The sequence below is a fragment of the Melospiza melodia genome, chromosome 2 (genome assembly GCF_035770615.1).
Source record: "Melospiza melodia melodia isolate bMelMel2 chromosome 2, bMelMel2.pri, whole genome shotgun sequence".
Classification (NCBI taxonomy): domain Eukaryota; kingdom Metazoa; phylum Chordata; class Aves; order Passeriformes; family Passerellidae; genus Melospiza; species Melospiza melodia.
This window is the reverse complement of record NC_086195.1, coordinates 2,266,694-2,286,841: the sequence shown is the minus strand read 5'-3', so window position 1 is coordinate 2,286,841 and position 20,148 is coordinate 2,266,694. Positions and strand designations below refer to the sequence as shown.

The 20,148-nt window shown below is 53.4% G+C and overlaps 1 protein-coding gene across 1 annotated transcript; it reads right to left on the bottom strand.

Moving 5' to 3' along the window:
• On the bottom strand, positions 1-6,091 carry LOC134431501 (runt-related transcription factor 1-like). The gene is given in 3 exon segments (XM_063179510.1): positions 1-921; positions 924-1,235; positions 5,908-6,091. Coding segments are annotated over 3 exon segments (675 nt in total). The 3' UTR covers positions 1-742.
• Between the last annotated feature and the right edge of the window lie 14,057 nt (positions 6,092-20,148).

Below are 20,148 nucleotides of genomic sequence, written 5' to 3'. Positions count from 1 at the left end.
TTGCAATTTATAAGGTGCCAAGAGAAATAAAACAAAGTAGATGCAAAGCAGGATGAGCTGCATCCTAAAATAAGAAAACAAAACAAAACCAAAAAACACCAAAAAACCTAAACCCAAAACAAAATAAAACAAAACAAAAAAAAACCAGTAATAAAAAACCTCCATATTCTTTGGAATATACAAACAAAACAAAGAAAAGAAAGAATGAAGTCCAACATATAAAACCTCTCATTCACAGCATTGCGAAAACAGAAGCGTTCACAGTTTCCCTCTGGGAATCTTCCTATACTTCCTTACACTTAAGATGTCCCTAAGATGCAGTAAACTCACTAAGATTTATCTTTGTTTTTTGGATTTTTTTTTTTAAGGTTTTAAGTCTTAAAAATAGAAGCGAACCGAAATTCTCTTTTAGGGCTGTGGAGACCTTCAAGCCCAGGCACGTTGGGAAGCCACAGGCCTGGAATCAGGCTGGATACCCTTCTATCCACCCTCGCTACCTCTGCACCACCAACTGGGGCCTCCTCCTTCCCAGGAGCTCGTTCTCCTGCCGGGAATCCTTTGCCAGGGCCTGGCAACGAGAGCCACCACCCCGGGGAGCGCTGACTTCCCGAGGGTTTGCTCCTGAAACTCGTGGATGGACGCGGCAGGGCCCGCGGGGAAGTTTCTGGGATCCCTCCGGGCGCCGGGCAATGGGAAGCGCGTGAAGTCCTGACCCTCGAGCTCCTTCCTGACCTCCTCATCCTCAGTAGGGCCTCCACACGGCCTCCTCCAGCCTGGCCGTGCTGGCCATGTTGGTGGGCGAGTTGCTGTGGCTGCCTTCGGCCTCCACCACGTCGCTCTGGTTGGGCAGGCTGGGGTTGAGCAGCGCGGAGCCCGTGGAGGCGTTGGTGCAGGGCGGGTGGATGCGCGGCGGCGAGCGCTCCCGCCCGAGATCATGGAGAACTGGTAGGAGCCGGCCGAGGTGCCGTAGTACAGGTGGTACGAGGGGGAGCCGGTCTGGAAGGGGCCGCCCTGGGCCTGGGAGGAGCCGGGGTAGGGCGGCGGGAGGTACGTGTGGTACCTGGAGGCCGTGGACATGGCCGACATGCCGATGCCGATGGCGGAGCTGACGGGCGTGGGCGTGTAGGTGAAGGCGCCCGGGTAGTGCATGCGCGGGTCGGAGATGGACGGCAGCGCCGGGAAGGAGCGCTCGATGCCCACCCGGGGGTCGCTGAACGCCGTCAGCTCCGACGCTCCTGGGCAAGGGAACGGAGAGAGGAATGTTTCGGGATTGTCGGAATGAATGAGGAAAGGAGGAAGCTCGGACACTCCTGGGCAAGGGAATGGAGGGAGAGGAATGTTACGGGATTGTCGGAATGAATGAGGAAAGGAGGAACCTCGGACGCTCCTGGGCAAGGGAATGGAGGGAGAGGAATGTTATGGGATCACCAGAATGGATGAGGAAAGGAGGAACCTCGGACGCTCCTGAGCAAGGGAACGGAGGGAGAGGAATGTTATGGGATTGCCGGAATGAATGAGGAAAGGAGGAACCTCGGAGATCATCCAGGCCCAGCTGTGCCCTGTGCCCAGCTTGTTGAACTGAGTGCCACGTCCAGGCCTTGGGCACCGCTAGGGATGGGCACTGCCAAGGCCTGAGCACCCTTTCCATGGGCAAATTGCTGCTGCTGTCCCAGCTGAGCCTGCCCTGCCCAGCCTGAGGCTGTCTGAAGCTACGTCAAGGAAGGTATAGGTTGGATATTAGGAAAAAAATTTCACCGAAAGAATAATAAAGTATTGGAATGCTCTTCCCAGGGAGGTGGTAGAATCACCATCTCTGGATGTGTTTAAAAGACTGAACATGGAACTTGGTGCTGTAGTCTACTTGAGGTGTTTTGGCATAGCTTGGACTTGATGATCTTAGAGGTCTCTTCCAACCTCATTATTCTGTGATTCTGTGTTCCCTCTGCTCCTGTCCCTGTTCCCTGGCAGCAGAGCCCGACCCCCCCGGCTGTGCCCTCCTGGCAGGGACTTGTGCAGAGCCACGAGGGCCCCTGAGCCTCCTTTGCTCCAGCCTCAGCCCCTTCCAGCTCCTCAGGGATTCTGCAGCCCCTTCCAGCCCCTCAGGGATTCTGCAGCCCCTTCCAGCTCCTCAGGATTCTGCAGCCCCTTCCAGCTCTCTCAGCCCCTCCTGGGGCTCCAGCTCCTTCCCAGCTCCTTACAGAATCCCTGGGGCTGGCACAGCCCTCCCAGCCCATGGAGTGCCAGCTGTGCCCCATGGGCACCTCGTCCCCAGCCCAGAGCACTCAGTGCCACCTCCAGGGCACACCTGCAGGGATGGGCACTGCAAAGCTCCCTGGGCAGCCCCTGCCAAGGCCTGAGCTCCCTTTCCATGGGCAAATTGCTCCTGGGGTCCAAGCTGAGTTTCCTCTGGCACAGCTCCTTTCCTCTCAATCTGGAATGTTCTACAGGAGAGTCAAATCCTGCTCTGCTTTCTCTGACATCCATGGAATTATGTCCAGTCCCATCCTGTCTTTCCCTGCCCAGATGAAACAAGAGCAGCAGATCCTCTTTAGGAAGGATCCTCATCGTGACTCAGGTGAATGGAAGGTCTCATCTCCAGAGCTGGCAGCTCTGCCTGGTTGAGATAACAACAATAATTACGGAAAAAAATTATTTCCAGAAGAAAGACAACTTCTCCCGGCAGCCAAGGCGTGGAGTCTGCAGCCGAGGAGCCGTGTGCTGAAGGAAATACTCCTGAGGAGGAGGGAATACTCCAGAGGGAAAACAAAGCTCTTGGCGCTCCCCAGATTCCAAGCTGGAGCAGACGGAGTCTGGGATCCTTGGAGCAGACACACTCCAGAGCCAAGCTCTGAAAGCTCAGCAGGACACATCAGCCCGCCTTGAGGAGCCTGAATTTCTCAGAAGAGCTCTGAACTTGCTCTTTGCTTCCTTCAGAATTTACCATCCTTTGTTTTCCCCTGGAAAATTAATGGGAACCCGTTTCGTTCCCCTAAACCCCATCACCTTTAGGTCTAACCTGGGGAAACACAGGATGGAATGGAGCAGCAGGAGCTCTGCAGGAGGGAAGGTGAAGGTGGCATCTGCCAGATTTTAAATGCTGCTTCCACACCTCATTCCTGAGAAACTTCCTAAAACTGCCCGGATACATTGTTCGTCAGAGGAGGGTTCCTTCTGCCCTGGCAAAAGGCAGAGTAATGACATTTTATGTCAAGATGGTTCAAATATCTCCCACATTGTTGTTTTTCCTTGGAGACACCAGGTCTTCAGTTGGGAGGGCCTAAAATCCTCCTCAGATCTGCTCTTTGTTCTGCCAAAGAGAAGATTTTTGTCAAGTGTGGGTGACAGAAAAGGTTGTGACGGATTCTCCCAGGAATGCTGAATGACATTTAATGTAAGGAATTAGAACAGGAAAAGAAGGAGGCTGATGTGGGAACAAAACCTTTCCAGGTTTCTTCACAAGGCATGGAGAAACTCTGCCAGCTCCAAGGAAAATCCCTGTGGCCATGGGCAGAAAAAGCAGCTCTGTGGAGAAGGACCTGGTGGAAAACTAAGGGGAATTCTAATTTTTTTTTTTTTTAATTTTTGATTTCTAATTCTGTATAAATAAAGAATGAGAAATTTTACAGGCTTTTTCAAAAAAGAAATGGCTTTTTCTGAAAAGTTCTCTGTGTTTTCAGTCCTCTCTACAATGCACTTATCACCCAGACCTAGCAAATAATTTAGATTTGGTGTGAGGCTTTCAAAGCAAGCTCTACATGACAGCAGCAGAGCAGGCTGGAGCATGTTCAAGTGGTTCCCTCTGATCTCAGGAGAAGCCCTGAGCCTTCAAACGAGAGCAAGATGTGGAGTTAAAGGAGGGATTTTTGCAAAAGCTGTATGCAAATTAGAATGATACGGCTCTCACTCATTTCTAGAAAATTCCTGCTGCTGCAGGCACAGATTGCTTCAAGATGTGCAGGTCAGGGTGGGACTGGGGTGGAATTCACTCCCGTTTTCCTGGTGGCTTCTAAAGCTCTGCAGGACGATTTGATGGACGTGGGTGTGACTGTGTTCCCAGGGTTTTCAGGGTGACAGAGAGATGGGAATGTTGACTCCACGATCAGAAGTCTTGATTTGTTGTTTTATGATATATATATTACATTATAACTATACTAAAAAGAACTGGGAAGAAGCTAAGAATAGAATAGAAAGAAGGGTAACAAAGCAGCTGTCCCTGACTCTGTCCGAGATAGCTCAGCCTTTGCTTGGCCATTAATTATAAACATCCAACACGGGCCAATCACAGGTGGACCTGTTGCCTTCCACAGCAGCAGATAACCATTGTTTACATTTGTTGCTGAAACTTCTCAGAAAAGATTTAATGAAAAGAGGTCTGCAACACATGGGAAACAAGAAAATCCAGTGCAACATCGAAAATGTCCAACGCCACCATCCTGCAGCCAATGTCCACCCAAAACCTGCCGTGCTCTGCTCTGGGTTTAGGGGGAGGGAAGGAAACAGAGCTGCAAGATGTTGGAGTACCTTGGCATGCCATCCATTCCTTGGCAATCTGAATCATTTCAATCACTCCCTACACCTTCAAAGTGTTGCTTTTCCTCCTTTTCCTTCTTTTTTGACAGTGCTCTGTTGGGCTCCCAACCCCAGGAGCAACCCTGGGATGGTGGGAAGGGTCCCTGTCCCTGGCAGGGAACGGGATGGGCTTTAAGGTTCCTCCCACCCAAACCCAGATCCCATTTGGGATTCAGGTTGGACACCAGATGGAATTTCCTCCTGGAAAGGTGCTCAGGCCTTGGGAAGAGCTGCCCAGGGAGGGGCTGGAGGTGGCACTCAGTGCTCTGGGCTGGGGACAAGGTGGGGACGGGGCACAGCTGGGATTTGATGACCTTTGAGATCTTTCCCAGCCCAGTCTGGGATTGGTTTATCACAACACAGCTCATTTGTGGAAATTCTCTATTTATTGAAATTCTCTGTTTCTCTGCTCTTCCCACAAACCCCCCAGACCCTCGGAACGAGCTTTGCCAGACAGCCCCTGAAGGGCTGGGGCAGCACCTGGGCCACCAGTTTGTCACCAGAGAAGTGTCCCTTGGCTTGGGGGCAGCAGGGATGGGAAGGGACACCAGTTTGCCACCAGGGAAGGTCCCCTTGGTGTGGATAACCCAGGCTTGGGGACAGTGCCACCAGTTTGCCAATGGGGAACTGTCCCTTTGTCATGGAAAGCCCAGGGGTGGGGACAGGGTCACAAATTTGCCACCAGGGAAGGTCCCCTTGGTGTGGAGAACCCAGGGGTGGGGACCAGGGCCACCAGTTTTCCACCAGGGAAGGTTCTCTTGGCTTGGGGCAGCAGGGATGGGGACAGGGCCACCAATTTGCCACCAGGGAAGAACCCCTTGTCATGGAAGGCCCCAGTGTGGGGACAGGGTCACAAATTTGCCACCAGGGAAGGCTCCCTTGGCATGGAGAGTCCAGGGGTGGGGACAAAGCCACAAGTTTGCCACTGGAGAATGTCCTTTGTCATGGAAGGCACAGGGGTGGAGACAGGGCCACCAGTTTGTCACCAGGGAAGCATTCCCTTGGCTTGGGGGCAGCAGGGGTGGGGACAGGGCCACCAGTTTGTCACCAGGGAAGTGTCCCTTTCTCATGGAGAGCCCAAGGGTTGGGGACAGGGCCACCAATTTGTCACCAGGGAAGGTCCCCTTGGCATGGAGAGTCCAGGGGTTGGGACAGCAGATTGTCACCAGGGAAGGTCCCCTTGGCATGGAGAGTCCAGGGGTTGGGACAGCAGAGTGTCACCAGGGAAGCACTCCCTTGGCTTGGGGGCAGCAGTGTGGGCACAGGGCCAGCATTTTCCCCCCGGGGAGTGTCCCTGTGTCCCTGTGTGTGTCCCTGTGTCCCGGGGCTGCTCCTTACCCGAGAGGCGGCTGGAGAGCTCTGCCGTGAGCGAGGTGATGCCGCCGGCCCGGCCCGGTGAGATGGGCGTGGCCGGGTGCACGGCGGGCGTGGCCATGGAGCCCAGGTACTGGTAGGACTGGTCATAGGACCAGGGCGGCGAGGGCTGCACCTGCCGGGAGTCTGCAAGCACAAACACACCCATGAGTGCTTCTAGAACATTATTTATTTTATTTTATTTTATTTATTTTATTTTATTTTATTTTATTTTATTTTATTTTTCCTTTTTCCTTTCCTTTTTCCTTTCCTTTCCTTTCCTTTCCTTTCCTTTCCTTTCTTTCCTTTCCTTTCCTTTCCTTTCCTTTCCTTTCCTTTCCTTTCCTTTCCTTTCCTTTCCTTTTTCCTTTCCTTTCCTTTTTCCTTTCCTTTTTCCTTTCCTTTCCTTTTTCCTTTCCTTTTTCCTTTCCTTTTTCCTTTCCTTTCCTTTCCTTTCCTTTCCTTTCCTTTCCTTTCCTTTCCTTTCCTTTCCTTTCCTTTCCTTTCCTTTCCTTTCCTTTCCTTTCCTTTCCTTTCCTTTCCTTTCCTTTCCTTTCCTTTCCTTTCCTTTCCTTTCCTTTCCTTTCCTTTCCTTTCCTTTCCTTTTTCCTTTCCTTTCCTTTTTCCTTTTCTTTCCTTTTTCCTTTCCTTTCCTTTTTCCTTTCCTTTCCTTTTTCCTTTCCTTTCCTTTTTCCTTTCCTTTCCTTTTTCCTTTCCTTTCCTTTTTCCTTTCCTTTCCTTTTTCCTTTCCTTTCCTTTTTCCTTTCCTTTCCTTTTTCCTTTCCTTTCCTTTTTCCTTTTCCTTCCTTTCCTTTCCTTTCCTTTTCCTTTCCTTTCTCTCTTCCTTTCCTTTCTCCTTTCCTTTCCTTTCCTTATTTTATCTTATTTCACTTCATTTCATTATTTTACCTCTTTATTATTATTTCAATATTTTAAATATTTAATTCAACATTAAATTTATTTAAATTTATTCCATATTTATTTAATTATTTTAAATGTTATTTTATTTCATCTTGTTTTATTTTATTATTTCATTCCATTTCATGTCAATTTTTTTTTTTCCTTGTGAAGTCTTTTTCGCTGTTTCCCGTTAATAACAGGCAGGAAAAATTATACACGAAATTACACACAGACCTTTAAGGCCACCGAGTCCAACCCACGCCCCAACACCAGAGAAGAAGAAAAGGAAAAGCAGATTAAAATTTCCAAGGGGAAAACTCCTCCTCAGTCTTTGGGGCTGTGTGTCCACAGCTCTTTTAGCCAAAAATGGTCATGCAGGGCATCAAGGAGAGCTCAAATCCCACCCAGTGCCAGCCCTGCCATGGCAGGGACACCTCCCACTGTCCCCAGTGTCCAGCCTGGCCTTGGGCACTGCCAGGGATGCAGGGATGGAATTCCATGCCAGCCCTGCCCACCCTGCCAGGGAACAATTCCTCATTGCCAGGATCCCCCCCAGCCCTGCCCTCTGGCACTGGGACCATCCCCCCTTGTCACTGCAGTTCCTGGGGTCGCAGACTCCACAAAACCACCAAGGGATTCTTTTCTGCCCACAGGAACCCTTGGGATGAGCTTTGGAATCAGAGGAGCCCGAAAAGGAGTTGGTCCAAATCAGTTGCCTCAACTCTTCCCTGCTTGTTTCATTTTGCAGGTGAAGCTGAGATTTTGAAAGATCTCATTTTTGCATAAATCAAAGGAATCAAACAGTTTCCTCTCCCCTCTACCCACCCAAATTTCCCCTCCTATTTTTAGTGAAATCTTTTCTATTTTCTTCAGCTTTAAGAGCATCCTCCTGCAGCTCCTTTAAGACAATTGCCTTTGTTGAAAGAAAACCAAAATGCATGCAGATAAAACTGATACCAGCAAGGAGGGAAATTTCCCAAGTCTGAGATGAAGACTTTGATCTCCCATCAGAAAGCCCATCTGGAAAATATTCTTTTGTTGTTCTTTAAGGAGATGAGTTTTACATTTTGTTTGTTCCATCTGTTTACAAGGCAGGATTTATCCAAAACACCCAGCTTCTCAAAAGCCACTGCTGAAGCTGCAGATTGAAGTTGGATTTTTCTGCTGAGTAACAAGTTCAAATTCAGATATTATTAATATTTCATTTTTTTTTCAGGCAGCCATCCTTCAAAATAAAATCAGTTGTCTCATGTTGGTAAAAAAGCAACATCCAGCTGCATCAAATGGGCTTTAGGAGGAACAAGAAGAGCACAAAAACTGTTGTGTTCTGGATTGCAGCATCACCTGGTTGTTAATTTATGGTCAGAGCTGATTCAGGAGCACAGGGAGGACAGGAGGGAATCCAAGCTCCGGGGGTGGCATTAACACAAACCACCCAAAGCATCCCCAGCGTGAGCCAGGCCTGGGGTGACGCTGCAGCTTTGGGCTCTGCAATGGGGCTCATGCAGCCACAGCTCCTGAATTTCAGCAGGCACTCCATGGATTTCAGGATCTCTCCCAAGTGCTGGACTCCCAGGAGCAGAATTCCAGTAGGGAATCCCAGGCAGGACATGGGAAGTGCTTTGCACAGCCCAGGAGCCCTGGCTGTGCTCTGCCACGGGTCCCTCTGTCAGCTCCTTTTCGAGGGCTCTGCTCAGCTGCACCCAGAATCCCAGAATTCCAGAATCCTGGAATCCCAGAACACCAGAATCCTGGAATCTCAGAATCCCAGAAGGCTGCAATCCCAAAATCCCGAATCCTAGAATCCCAGAACACCAGAATCCTGGAATCCCAGAACACCAGAGTTCCAGAATCCTGGAATCTCAGAGTCCTGGAATCTCAGAATCCCAGAATCCTGGGATCCCAGAATTCCAGAATCCCTGAATCATGGAGTCTCAGAATCCCTGAATTCTAGAATTCTGGAATCTTGGAATCCCAGAATTCCAGAATCCTGGAATACCAGAGTTTCAGAATCCCAGAATCCTGGAATCTCAGAATTCCAGAATCTTGGGATCCCAGAATTTCAGAATCCCAGAATCCTGGAATCCCAGAATCCTGGAATCTCAGAATTCCAGAATCTTGGGATCCCAGAATTTCAGAATCCCAGAATCTGGAATCCCAGAATCTCAGAATCCTGGAATCCCAGAATTTCAGAATCCCTGAATCCTGGAGTCTCAGAATCCCTGAATTCTGGAATTCTAGAATCCTGGAATCTTGGAATTCCAGAATCCTGGAAGCCAAGAACCTCAGAATCCCAGAATCCTGGAATCCCAGAATTCTGGACTCTCAGAATCCCAGTATTCCGGAATCCTGGAATCTCAGAACCCCAGAATTGCACAATCCCAGAATCCTGGATTCTAAGACTCTCTGTACCCCAGAATCCCCGAAATCCAGAATCCCAGAATTCCACAACCCCACAACCCAGTACCCCAGAGTCCCAGAATCCCATGGACACCAGGAAGGAGGTGCAGGACAAGATGGAGGAAGCAGGATCTTGTCACACATTTACAGAACACTGCGAGAAGAGTGGATTGAAACCTGGTTTCTTTCTTTCAGTGCCACTGAAATGAGCACCCCAGGGTGGGTGAGGTTGGAGGGACCCTGGGGTCACCGGGGCCACCTCTGGGTCACCCCAGAGCCCAGGGATTGTGGGATTGTGTTCTGGAATGTGCCAGGAGGAGCCCCCAGAGCCCCTCTGGGCTCTGCTCAGGGCTGGGCACTGCCCAGGGCAGAAGTTGTGCCTCCTGTGAGGGGAATTGCTGGGCTCAGGCCCTGCCCGTGGCTCTGGGGCCATTGCTGGGCCTGGAGCAGAGCCTGGGCCTGCTCTGAGCTCTGCACACAGGGACAGACACAGGGACAGACACAGGGACAGCCAGGGACAGACACGGGGACAGAAACAGGGACAGACACAGGGACAGCCAGGGACAGACACAGGGACAGACAGAATTCCCAGAATCCCTGGGTTGGGAGAGACCTCCAAGACCATCGAGTCCAGCCCAGCCCCAACTGAACCCTGGCCCCCAGTGCCACATCCAGGCTTTGTTAAACACACCCAGGCATGGGGACTCCACCCCCTCCCCGGGCAGCCATTCCAGAACTTTCTCACCCTGGCTGCAAAAACCTTTTCCCTGCTCTCCACCCTGTATTTCCCCTGGTGCAGCTCGAGGCTGTGTGCTCTGGGTGTGTCAGTGCTGCTGCAGACAGAGCCCAGCCCCAGGTGAGCACAGGCACCTTTCAGGAGCTGTGCACAGTGATGGGGGCAGCCCTGAGTCTCCTTTTCTGCAGGCTGAGCACCCCCAGCTCCCTCAGGGCTTCCTCACAGGGTTTGTGTTCCCAGCCCCTCTCCAGCCTCGTTGTCCCCTCTGGATGTGCTCAGTGTCCCAAGGCCCTTCCCAAACTGAGGGGCCAGAGCTGGGCACAGACTCCAGCAGTGCCCAGAGCAGGGGCAGAATGAGCTCCCTGCTCCTGGGACAGCCAGGGACAGACACAGGGACAGACACAGGGACAGCCACAGGGACAGACACAGGGACAGACACAGGGCCAGGCAGGCCCAGGCAGGGCTCAGCCCCTCTCTCTCCCTGGGGCTCCTCTCCAGGCTGAGCAGCCCCAGCTCCCTCAGCCTTTCCTGGGCACGGAGCTGCTCCAGGCCCTTGCTCAGCTCCAGGAGCTCCTGGCCCTGCTGTGCTGAGGAGCAGTGCACAAAAGCTGCATCTTGACTAAAAATCAAATCAGGAACTGAAATCTCTGTAAGAATGTCCACAAAAATCCTGGAAGTCCCTGCCCCATCCATTTCCTGTTACCTTCACCTCTGGGGTTCCTAAAGCAATGCCAGCAGCCCCAGAGATCCCCTTTATTAATCTCCTCATCCCATTAAGTCTCTCTTGAGTGAAGGTTCAAGCAACCAATCAATTTTCTGTCTTGGTACCTGCATTCCCAATCCCTGAACTCGCTCTTAAAGATTCCCTTTTTTGCCATCAGCCTGGTTAAGGGCCTGCACTCTGCTGAGGGATGGAAATACAGTGAATTATAGATGTACACACATGAAAGCAGGTTGTGCTGATAACCTCAGGCACCACCCTCACAGTTCTTTTTAATAAAAAGTGGAGAAAAGCATCCCTGGAATTGCATTTTTATGGCCCAATTTCAGTACCAAGAGGCAAACCCAGCTCCCAGCACAGTTTGCATTTCCAGCTGCTGGATCAAGGGCCTCAAACAATATTTTATTTTGAGGATATCTGCTTTCCTTCAGTTTTCAGGTTTCCAAAATTAAACTGGAATTGAACCCATTAAAAAAGCAACAAAGTCTTTCCTGCTTTCCAAATAAAGAGGGCTCAGGAGCTGGTAGCTTGGCATGGGGAACTGAAGTGGTTGAAGTTAATCTGGTGAAAATCTGCTGCAAATAAACGGGAGTTGCTTCCCAACTGGGAGTTTCTGTGAAGAGATTTCCAGGCAGAGCTACTTCAACACAAATAACCCGAAGAGTTTTGGGTCCGCACAGTTTTCAACCCAAATCACTGAAAAGCAGCTCAAACCAACACAAAACCAGGGAAGCTGCTGCCCAGTCCTCCCACTAGCGATTCCTTTCCATTTCTGCTTTTTATGGTGTGAGAAAACGCATTTCAGACATGCAAACAGTTATTAATGGCAGGCAGCCCCCGCAGGGCCAGAATTATGGTGCAATAATTCACACCTCCCCACAATCACGAGCTCTCCGGTCCCCTTCCCTCCCGCCTCACACCCATTAAGCCCCGACTATTGAACCATCATCTTTCGTGCCTCGTCTTGTTTTATTGCCCCGAAATCGCCGCGTTCTGCGGGCGGGCGCTCAGCAGCTGTAATTAACAGCTGTAATTAACCCGTGCAGATGTTGCGCAACCTTTAACGATTTAACCAAGCGCGCTCCGGGGGGAGGGACTGGGGTGAAAAAAAAAACTACCGAGGAGAGCGGGGGTCCCCTTGGCGGGGTGCTCGGGCTGTTTCCCGGCTGTTTCCCGGCTGTTTCCCAGCTGTTTCCCCAGATGTTTCCCCAGATGTTCGCTGGCCCAGCTGTGCCCGCGGGGTGCAGTTACGCGCTGTGGCCGCTGGGTGGCGCTGGCGCTCCGGGCAGCGCCGGCCCCGCGGAGCCCCCGGACCCTCCTGAGCCCCCCAAAAACCCAAAACCGCCTGATCTTCCCCGGACCCCCTTGAGCCCCCCCCGGACCCCCCTGAACCTACCAAAACCCCCCTGAAGCCTCTGAGCCCCCCTGAGTCCCCCAAAACCCCCTGAGCTCCCCTGGACCCCCCGGATCCCTCTGAACCCCTCAAAACCCCTTTGAGCTCCCCAAAACCCCCTGAGCTCCCCTGGACACCCCTAAGCCCTCCAAAACCCCCTAAACCCCCCGGACCCCCCTGAGCCCCCTAAAAAACCACCCGGAACCCCCTGAGCTCCCGGACCCCCTCAGAACCCCCTGAACCCGTGAGCTCCCCTGGACCCCCTGAGCTCCTCCTGAGCCTCCCGGACCCCCCTGAGCCCCCTGAACTCCTCTGGAACCCCCTGAGCCCCCCCGGACCCCCCTGAACCCCCCCTGAGCTCCCGTGGACCCCTTCTGAGCCCCCCCAGACCCTTCTGAGCCACCTGAGCTCCCTCGGACCCTCCTGAGTCCCCCCTGACACCCTCCAGATCCTCCTGAACCCGTCCGGACTCCCCTGAGCTCCCTCAACTCCCCCTAAACCCTCCCCCCCGAGCCCCTCCTGAGCTCCCAGACCCCCCTGAACCCCCCCAAACCCCCGAGCTGCAGCTCCCCCGAGCCCTCACAGCGCTCTGGGAACGGCTCCTGTTTGTCCCCAACTGGGAATTGCCCAAAAACGCATCCCTGCTGCTCAGGGCACTGTGGGGGTGCAAGAGAGGGAGGCTCAGGAGGGGGCACGCAGTGATGGAATATCTGAGTGGGAATGAACCCCCAGGGACCCCCCCGGTGCCAGCCCAGAGCCCACCAAGCCCAGCCTGGGCATCCCTGGCAGCTCCTGGAGCTGTGGCAGCCTCGGGGCCGTGCCCATTCCCTGGGCAGTGCCAGCACCCTCTGGGCAAGAACCTTGCCCTGAAACCCAACCTAAATCCCTCCTGGCCCAGCTCCTGCCCAGGACAGAATGCAGAGTAACCTGATCCACTGAATGGTGCCGTGCTCAGGGCAGGGGGTGCAAAGAGGGGATTTAAGGTCCCTTCCATCCCAAACCGTTCTGGGATTGTGAGAAATTCCTTCACACCTCAAGATGAAGGGTGAAGGCCTCTGCCAAAAGCACAGCGAAGCTCCTGAGCTCTCACAGGACACTGGAAAACTGCCCCAAAGCACAGAGGATGTAGAAATCAGTGGGACATAGAAACAGGAAGTCCTGGGACGGTAATTCCACGTGATTCTGTTTTGGAGGGGGCACAATGCGAGGCACAGCTCATGGAATCCCAGAATCCCAGCCTGGATTGGGTTGGGAAGGACCTTAAGGTGCCACCCCTGCCATGGCAGGGACACCTCCCACTGCCCCAGGCTGCTCCAGCCCCAGTGTCCAGCCTGGCCTTGGGCACTGCCAGGGATCCAGGGGCAGCCACAACTTCTCTTGAAAAATGAAAGGATCCCTCCAAAAACGCTGTTATCCTGCCAGCCCTAGGAAGCCATAAATCAGCAATTTTCAGTGGGTGATTGATAAAGCCCAGGTCAGATTTTTCCTTGAGGCCACAGCAAAAACCCCCTCCCTATTTCAATATAACAAACAAACCAACCACACCACGCTGGCTAAAGGAAAACCTCCACAAGATCTTTATATCCTGACCAGAAAACGCCTCGTTAAAAGCTCCAAACCCAAAGCAGGTGACAGATCCTGGAGCACTGTGGGCTGTAGGGAGGTGAGGATGTGGCTGAGCCCTGCTGTGATTCTGCATGGCAGGGAGAGCTCCGTGTGTCCCCGTGTCAAAAACAGGTGAGAAACTGTTGTAAAATAGCTGATAGATGGTTAAGCATGTACTGTTGGTTTGGTTATTATATTGTACAAGGGGTTAAAAGGGTGGTTATAAGAAATCAGGTACTCAAGGTACCATCACACACCTCAGTAAAGCGCACCACAGCCAGCCTGGACAGAGCTGCAACGTCCAATCAATTAAATCACCTTAAACCTTCATGCAAATGAAGGATCCAAACAGAAACCAATCCAGAGGGACAAAAAGCAGGATAAAAAGGAGCTTCTGAGCCAGGGAAGGTGTGCAGATCCATCTGGGACACCACTACAGGCCTCGCAGCATCCTCAAGGGGAACGCTCCTGCTCGCCCTGGGCCTCCTGACTTCAGACCTTTCTTTGTATTGTAATAAATGCTGAAATAATTTCAGTACAGGGAGCCTGCTCTCATTTTAACACGTACTGTTAGTTTAGTTATTGTAAAAGGGGTTAAAAGGGTAGTTATGAGAAATAAGGTACTCAACATACAATAACACACCTCAGTAAAGTCCACCACGAGCCAGCCTGGACACAGCTGTAATGGCCAATCAAGGCCTAAAACCTTCATCCAAATGAAGGATCCAAAAAGAAACCAATCCAGAGGGACAAAAACAGGACAAAAAGGGACTTCTGACCCAGGGAAGCTGTGCTGCTCCATCGGGGCCATCACTGCAGGCCTTGCAGCACAATCGAGGGAATGCTCCTGCTCGGCCTGGGCCCCTTGGCTTTGGGTCTTTCTTTTATTGTAATAAACGCTGAAATCACTCTAGTACCAGGAGCCTGCTCTCGTTTTTAACATCTACTGTTATTTTTGGTTACTGTGAAAGGGGTTAAAAGGGCAGTAATAAGGTACTCAAGGTACCATCACACACCTCAGTAGAGGGCACCAGGAGCCAGCCTGGACACAGCTGTCATGGCCAATCAAGGCCTAAAACCTTCATGCAAATAAAGGATCCAAACAGAAACCAATCCAGAGGGATAAAAAACAGGATAAAAAAGGGGATTCTGACCACTGAATCTGTGGGGTTCCCCTGGACCCTCGAGGCCATCACTACAGGCCTTGCAGCATCCTCGACAGAACGCTCCTGCTCAGCCCATGGGTCCCCTGCTTTGGGCCTTTTATTGCAATAAACGCTGAAATCACTTCAGTACCGGGAGCTGCTCTCGTTTTTGTCACCCGCAGGTCACACACGGCTGCTGCTGCTGCTGCTGCTGCTCCCAGCCCGGATCCCGGCGGGATCCCGCGGGCCCGGCAGCTGCGGGAAGCAGCAGGGGCAGGGTGGGAGTCAGGCTGTGCAGCGGGGCAGGCACGGCTTGGAACGGGTCTGACTGCGGCCTTCATCCCTCCTCACTGCCGCCTTCATCTTCCTCTCACTGCCGCCTTCATCCTCCTCTCGCTGCCGCCTTCATCCCCTCTCACTGCCGCCGTCATCCCCCTCTCACTGCCGCCTTCATCCCCTCCCACTGCCGCCTTCATCCCCTCTCACTGCCGCCTTCATCCCCCTCTCACTGCCGCCTTCAACCCCCTCTCACTGCCGCCTTCATCCTCCTCTCACTGCCGCCTTCATCTTCCTCTCACTGCCGCCTTCATCTTCCTCTTGCTGCCGCCTTCATCCCCCTCTCACTGCCGCCTTCATCCTCCTCTCACTGCCGCCTTCATCCTCCTCTCGCTGCCGCCTTCATCTTCCTCTCACTGCTGCCTTCATCTTCCTCTCACTGCCGCCTTCATCTTCCTCTCACTGCTGCCTTCATCTTCCTCTCGCTGCTGCCTTCATCCCCCTCTCACTGCCACCTTCATCCCCTCTCACTGCCGCCTTCCTCTCGCTGCTGCCTTCATCCCCCTCTCACTGCCACCTTCATCCCCCTCTCACTGCCGCCTTCCTCTCGCTGCTGCCTTCATCTTCCTCTCGCTGCCGCCTTCATCCCCCTCTCGCTGCCGCCTTCATCCCCCTCTCACTGCCGCCTTCATCCTCCTCCCACTGCCGCCTTCATCGTCCTCTCACTGCCGCCTTCATCTTCCTCTCACTGCTGCCTTCATCTTCCTCTCACTGCCGCCTTCATCTTCCTCTCACTGCCGCCTTCATCTTCCTCTCACTGCTGCCTTCATCTTCCTCTCACTGCTGCCTTCATCTTCCTCTCACTGCCGCCTTCATCTTCCTCTCACTGCCGCCTTCATCCCCCTCTCATTCCCTTCATCCCCCTCTCACTCCCTTCATCCCCCTCTGACTGCCATCTTCATCTCCCTCTCACTGCTGCTTCATCCTCCTCTCATTACCACCTTCATGCTCATCTCATTCCCACCTTCATCCTCCTCTTATTCCCTCATTCCCTCTCACTGCCACCTTCATCCTCCTTTCATTCCCTTCGTCCTCCTCTCACTGCCACCTTCATCCTCCTCTCATTCCCTTCATCGCCTTCTCACTGCTGCCTTCATCCTCCTCTCACTCCCACCCTCATCCTCCTCTCACTGCCGCCTTCATCCCCCTCTCATTCCTGCCTTCATCCTCCTCTCATTCCCACCCTCATCCTCCTCTCACTGCTGCTTTCATCCCCCTCTCATTCCTCATTCTCTCCCTCATTGTCTCTCATTCCCCACTCCCTCCCTGCCTCCCAGACCCCCCCTGCCCTCTCCCCCTGCGCTTCCCTGCCCCAGCCCCCTCCTCCAGGTGATTTCTGCCCAGCCAGCACGGGCAGAGGCGGCGCGGGCAGCCCCGAGCGCTGAACCCTTCATCATCATCATCATCATCATCATCATCATCATCACCCTCTATTTCCGTCCCATAAATCCCCCGCCCCATCCCGGCACGGCCACAGCGGTTGCGAAAGCGCCGCTGCCGCCGCTGCCAGGCTTTCCTCTCGGCAGCTGCACAAATTTCTGTCCCTCACACGCAGCAAAGGCCGAAAGCGGCTCCGCAGATCCGGCCTGGAGCGGGCACGGGCTGGGTGGGAGCTGGGAACTGCCCGGGGGTGCCACCCTGGGGGCACACGGGAGGAGAGCCGGCTCCTGAACTGCCCTAAAGGCTTTTCTGGGGACGGCATTTGTCCCCCTTTCCCGGCTCTTTCCCTGTCTAATAAATAGAATAAAATATAAAATATAAATATAAAAAAATATATATAATGTATATTATACATATTTTATATATAATATATAAAATATACATAATATAAATTATATATTATATATATATAATAGTAAAAATATATAAAATATAAATATGTACATCTAATTTGCATTACATTTGCTAATCTTTCCAAAGAGAATCTTTTTTTTTTTTTTTTGTGGTGTCACTTTGCCTTCTTCCCTCGGAGTGTGAGGCAAGGAACGCTCTTGACTGGGCTTGTTCATTCACAGAGGTGTCTTGCCCAATCGAGGAAATGACCTGTGAGCACAGAAATACTCCGTGTACTTTTGAGCTCGGCAGAGATGCCAAAAGCTGCCTTAAAAAAAAAATAAAACAAATCCAGTTTGGCCTTTCCTCCTCCCCTGCTTTTGCCATCCCCTCGCTCCTGTCTCTGCCTCTTCCCGCTCCTTTCCCTGCCCCAGCAGCTCCAGGTGGAGCAGGGGGAAGCACAAAACACGCGGGAAATGATGCGGGATGACTCGGAGCTGCTCTCCCTCAGAAGCCAGGCATCCAAAATGAGTCAATCGCCCTCTCGCCGCCTCCCTGGGGACGCAGCAAATCCCAGCGCGGCCAGCGAGGTGCGGCCCTGCCGGCAGCCGAAGCCATTAGTCATGAGCATCAATAAGGGGGACTTTCCAAAAGTCCATCCCGGGCAGGGCAGCAGCGGCCGCACAAGGCTGGCATTCTCGGCGCTGGAAAATTACCGAGCCAACTGTAAAATTCCACCGGCGGCTCCTCGTTGCCCCCGCGGGTTCGGTGCCCTGGCGGTGCCAGCCCGTGGCACCGGGGGCACAGCGCGGAGCCACCCCGCGCTCCGCAGGGAGGGTTTGCCAAGGGTTTCTCCTTCGCGGGGGAATTCACAGGGTAAGAGCTCCGTCCCTGCTGTCCCCGGAGCCCCCGCGGGGCTGCCGGCAGGTGACAGGAGCCCTTCTGGCCGGCAGCGACGGTGACACACGCGGGGTGGGACAGGCTCCCAAACCCCCGGCTGTTCTCTGGAGAGGGGTCTTAGGCAGGCACCTCCCAGCCTCAGTGTTTGCTTTCGTTTTATTTCACTGTACCTGGAGTTTTGAGAAGGCTGGAGGGCGTTTGGAGACTCTAAGAAACCTTTGGGATGGGGGATGAGGGAGTTTTCTCACCTCCTGAGGTTAATCAGCCAAACATCAGCCCCGAGCGCAAACCTTCCAAACGAGGTTTCAAAGCTTCCAAACGAGGTGGCTGAGGCTGTTCCAGCTGGGCTGGTGAAGATTTTTTCGCCAGCTTTTCTTTAGAAAGAGCTGCCAGGGAAGGAGGAAAACCAAAGGAGTGCATCCCAATGGGTGTTTTAAAAAAGTTTCCTTCAGTCTCCTCACATCCGTGACAAGGAAGTTGATGCTGCAGTGACAGCGAGATATCTGGAGATGATTGAGGGCAGCAGGAGAACGCAACTGGGGATGTTTATATGGAGAATGTTTATCCCTCGAGTTTAACGCTGCCTGGAGGAGCTGCTCAGAGCTTTGCACCCAAAGAAACCAGCAGCATTCTGAGGGGTCCCCTAGAAACCTTCTACGAGTGCCAGCAGCAGGAAGCGCAGCCAGTGTGAGGAGCGGGATTTCACAATCGCAGCGCGGCGGCTGCCCCAGCAGGTCCGTACACAAACTAAAAACTGCTCGGTGAAACACAAACCATCCCTCTCCTCCTCCTCCTCCTCCTCCTCCTCCTCCTCCTTCCTCCTGGGCACAGCAGCGCTGACAGCCCGGCTCGGAAAGGCGAGTTCAGCCAATTAAGGATGCATTCATTGTTCTTTGTCTCGCAGGTGTGAGTCAGCCCGAGAGCTGCAGGTATTTGTTCAGCAGGGAGACTCCGTCCCACCCCCATCCTCCTCTTCCCTCCCCGCTCCGGCGAGGAATGAAAAAAAGAAGAATTCAAGAATTCAGCCTTGACCTTGCCCGGCTGCCGGAGGAGCCGGACTCGGTGTCGCTGCCGTGTCCTGCCCTATCTGAGTGTGTCCCGGAGCCAGACGGACAGCGGGACCGCAGGGACACGGCACAGGGACAACGGGGACAGCTGGTGCCACCCCCGTGCCCTCCCGGCAGGTGACACCCGCGCCGATGGCACCTCCTGGAGCCAGCACTGCTGTCCCTTGTGCCCAGAAATCCGCAGGGAGAAACGCAACCTCTGCAATCGGCAGGGGAATCACCTGTGGGAGCTGCCCCGGGTGCCAAACCCTGCCAGGTGACACCTCCTGTGCCCTCAGATGGTAAACCCTGCCAGGTGGCACCTCCTGTGCCCTCCTGTGCCCTCAGCTGCCAAATTCTGCCAGGTGGCACCTCCTGTGCCCTCAGATGGTAAACCCTGCCAGGTGACACCTCCTGTGCCCTCAGATGGTAAACCCTGCCAGGTGGCACCTCCTGTGCCCTCCTGTGCCTTCAGCTGCCAAACCCTGCCAGGTGACACCTCCTGTGCCCTCCTGTGCCCTCAGCTGCCAAATTCTGCCAGGTGGCACCTCCTGTGCCCTCCTGTGCCTCCAGCTGCCAAATTCTGCCAGGTGGCACCTCCTGTGCCCTCAGATGTTAAACCCTGCCAGGTGACACCTCCTGTGCCCTCGTGTGCCTCCAGCTGCTCCAGGGGGATTCGGGATCCCTTCTGATCATCAGGGTAATCACCTGTGGGAGCTGCCCAGGTGCCAAACCCTGCCGGGTGGCACCTGCTGTGCCCTCGCGTGCCTCCAGCTGCTCCAGGTGCCACTCGCTGCTGTCCCTGAGCCGCCCCAGCGCCAGGAATGGCTCCCAGGTGATGAATTCCTGCTGCCCCCCAGGAATTGCTGCAATCCTGGTCGGAGCTGGAGCACGGCGAGGGCAAGGCTTGGCTTCAGCTGAGTCACAGCACGTGGGAATCGCCCGGGGTCACCCCTGGGGGCAGAGTTCACCCACAGGCACGGCTCGGGGTGATTTATCAGCTTTGTGCTGCTCCATTCCCGTGCCGGCCTCAGGTGGGGACAGCGCTCAGGGAAATGAGCCCGGGCAGGGAAATCCTGTGATGTGTTGGACTCCTCAAGCCAGGTCTCATGAGTTCTTGGGGATTTGTGTCACACCCAAGGTAGCTCAGCTACCTTAGAAGGCGTAAAAGCAGCAGGGTGGCTTCTGTGGCAGTGTTGGAAAGAGAAAAGTTTTAATGAAAGGCAAAATAACAAAACTCTTTACAGAGAAAAACTGAGCTAGGTGCAGGA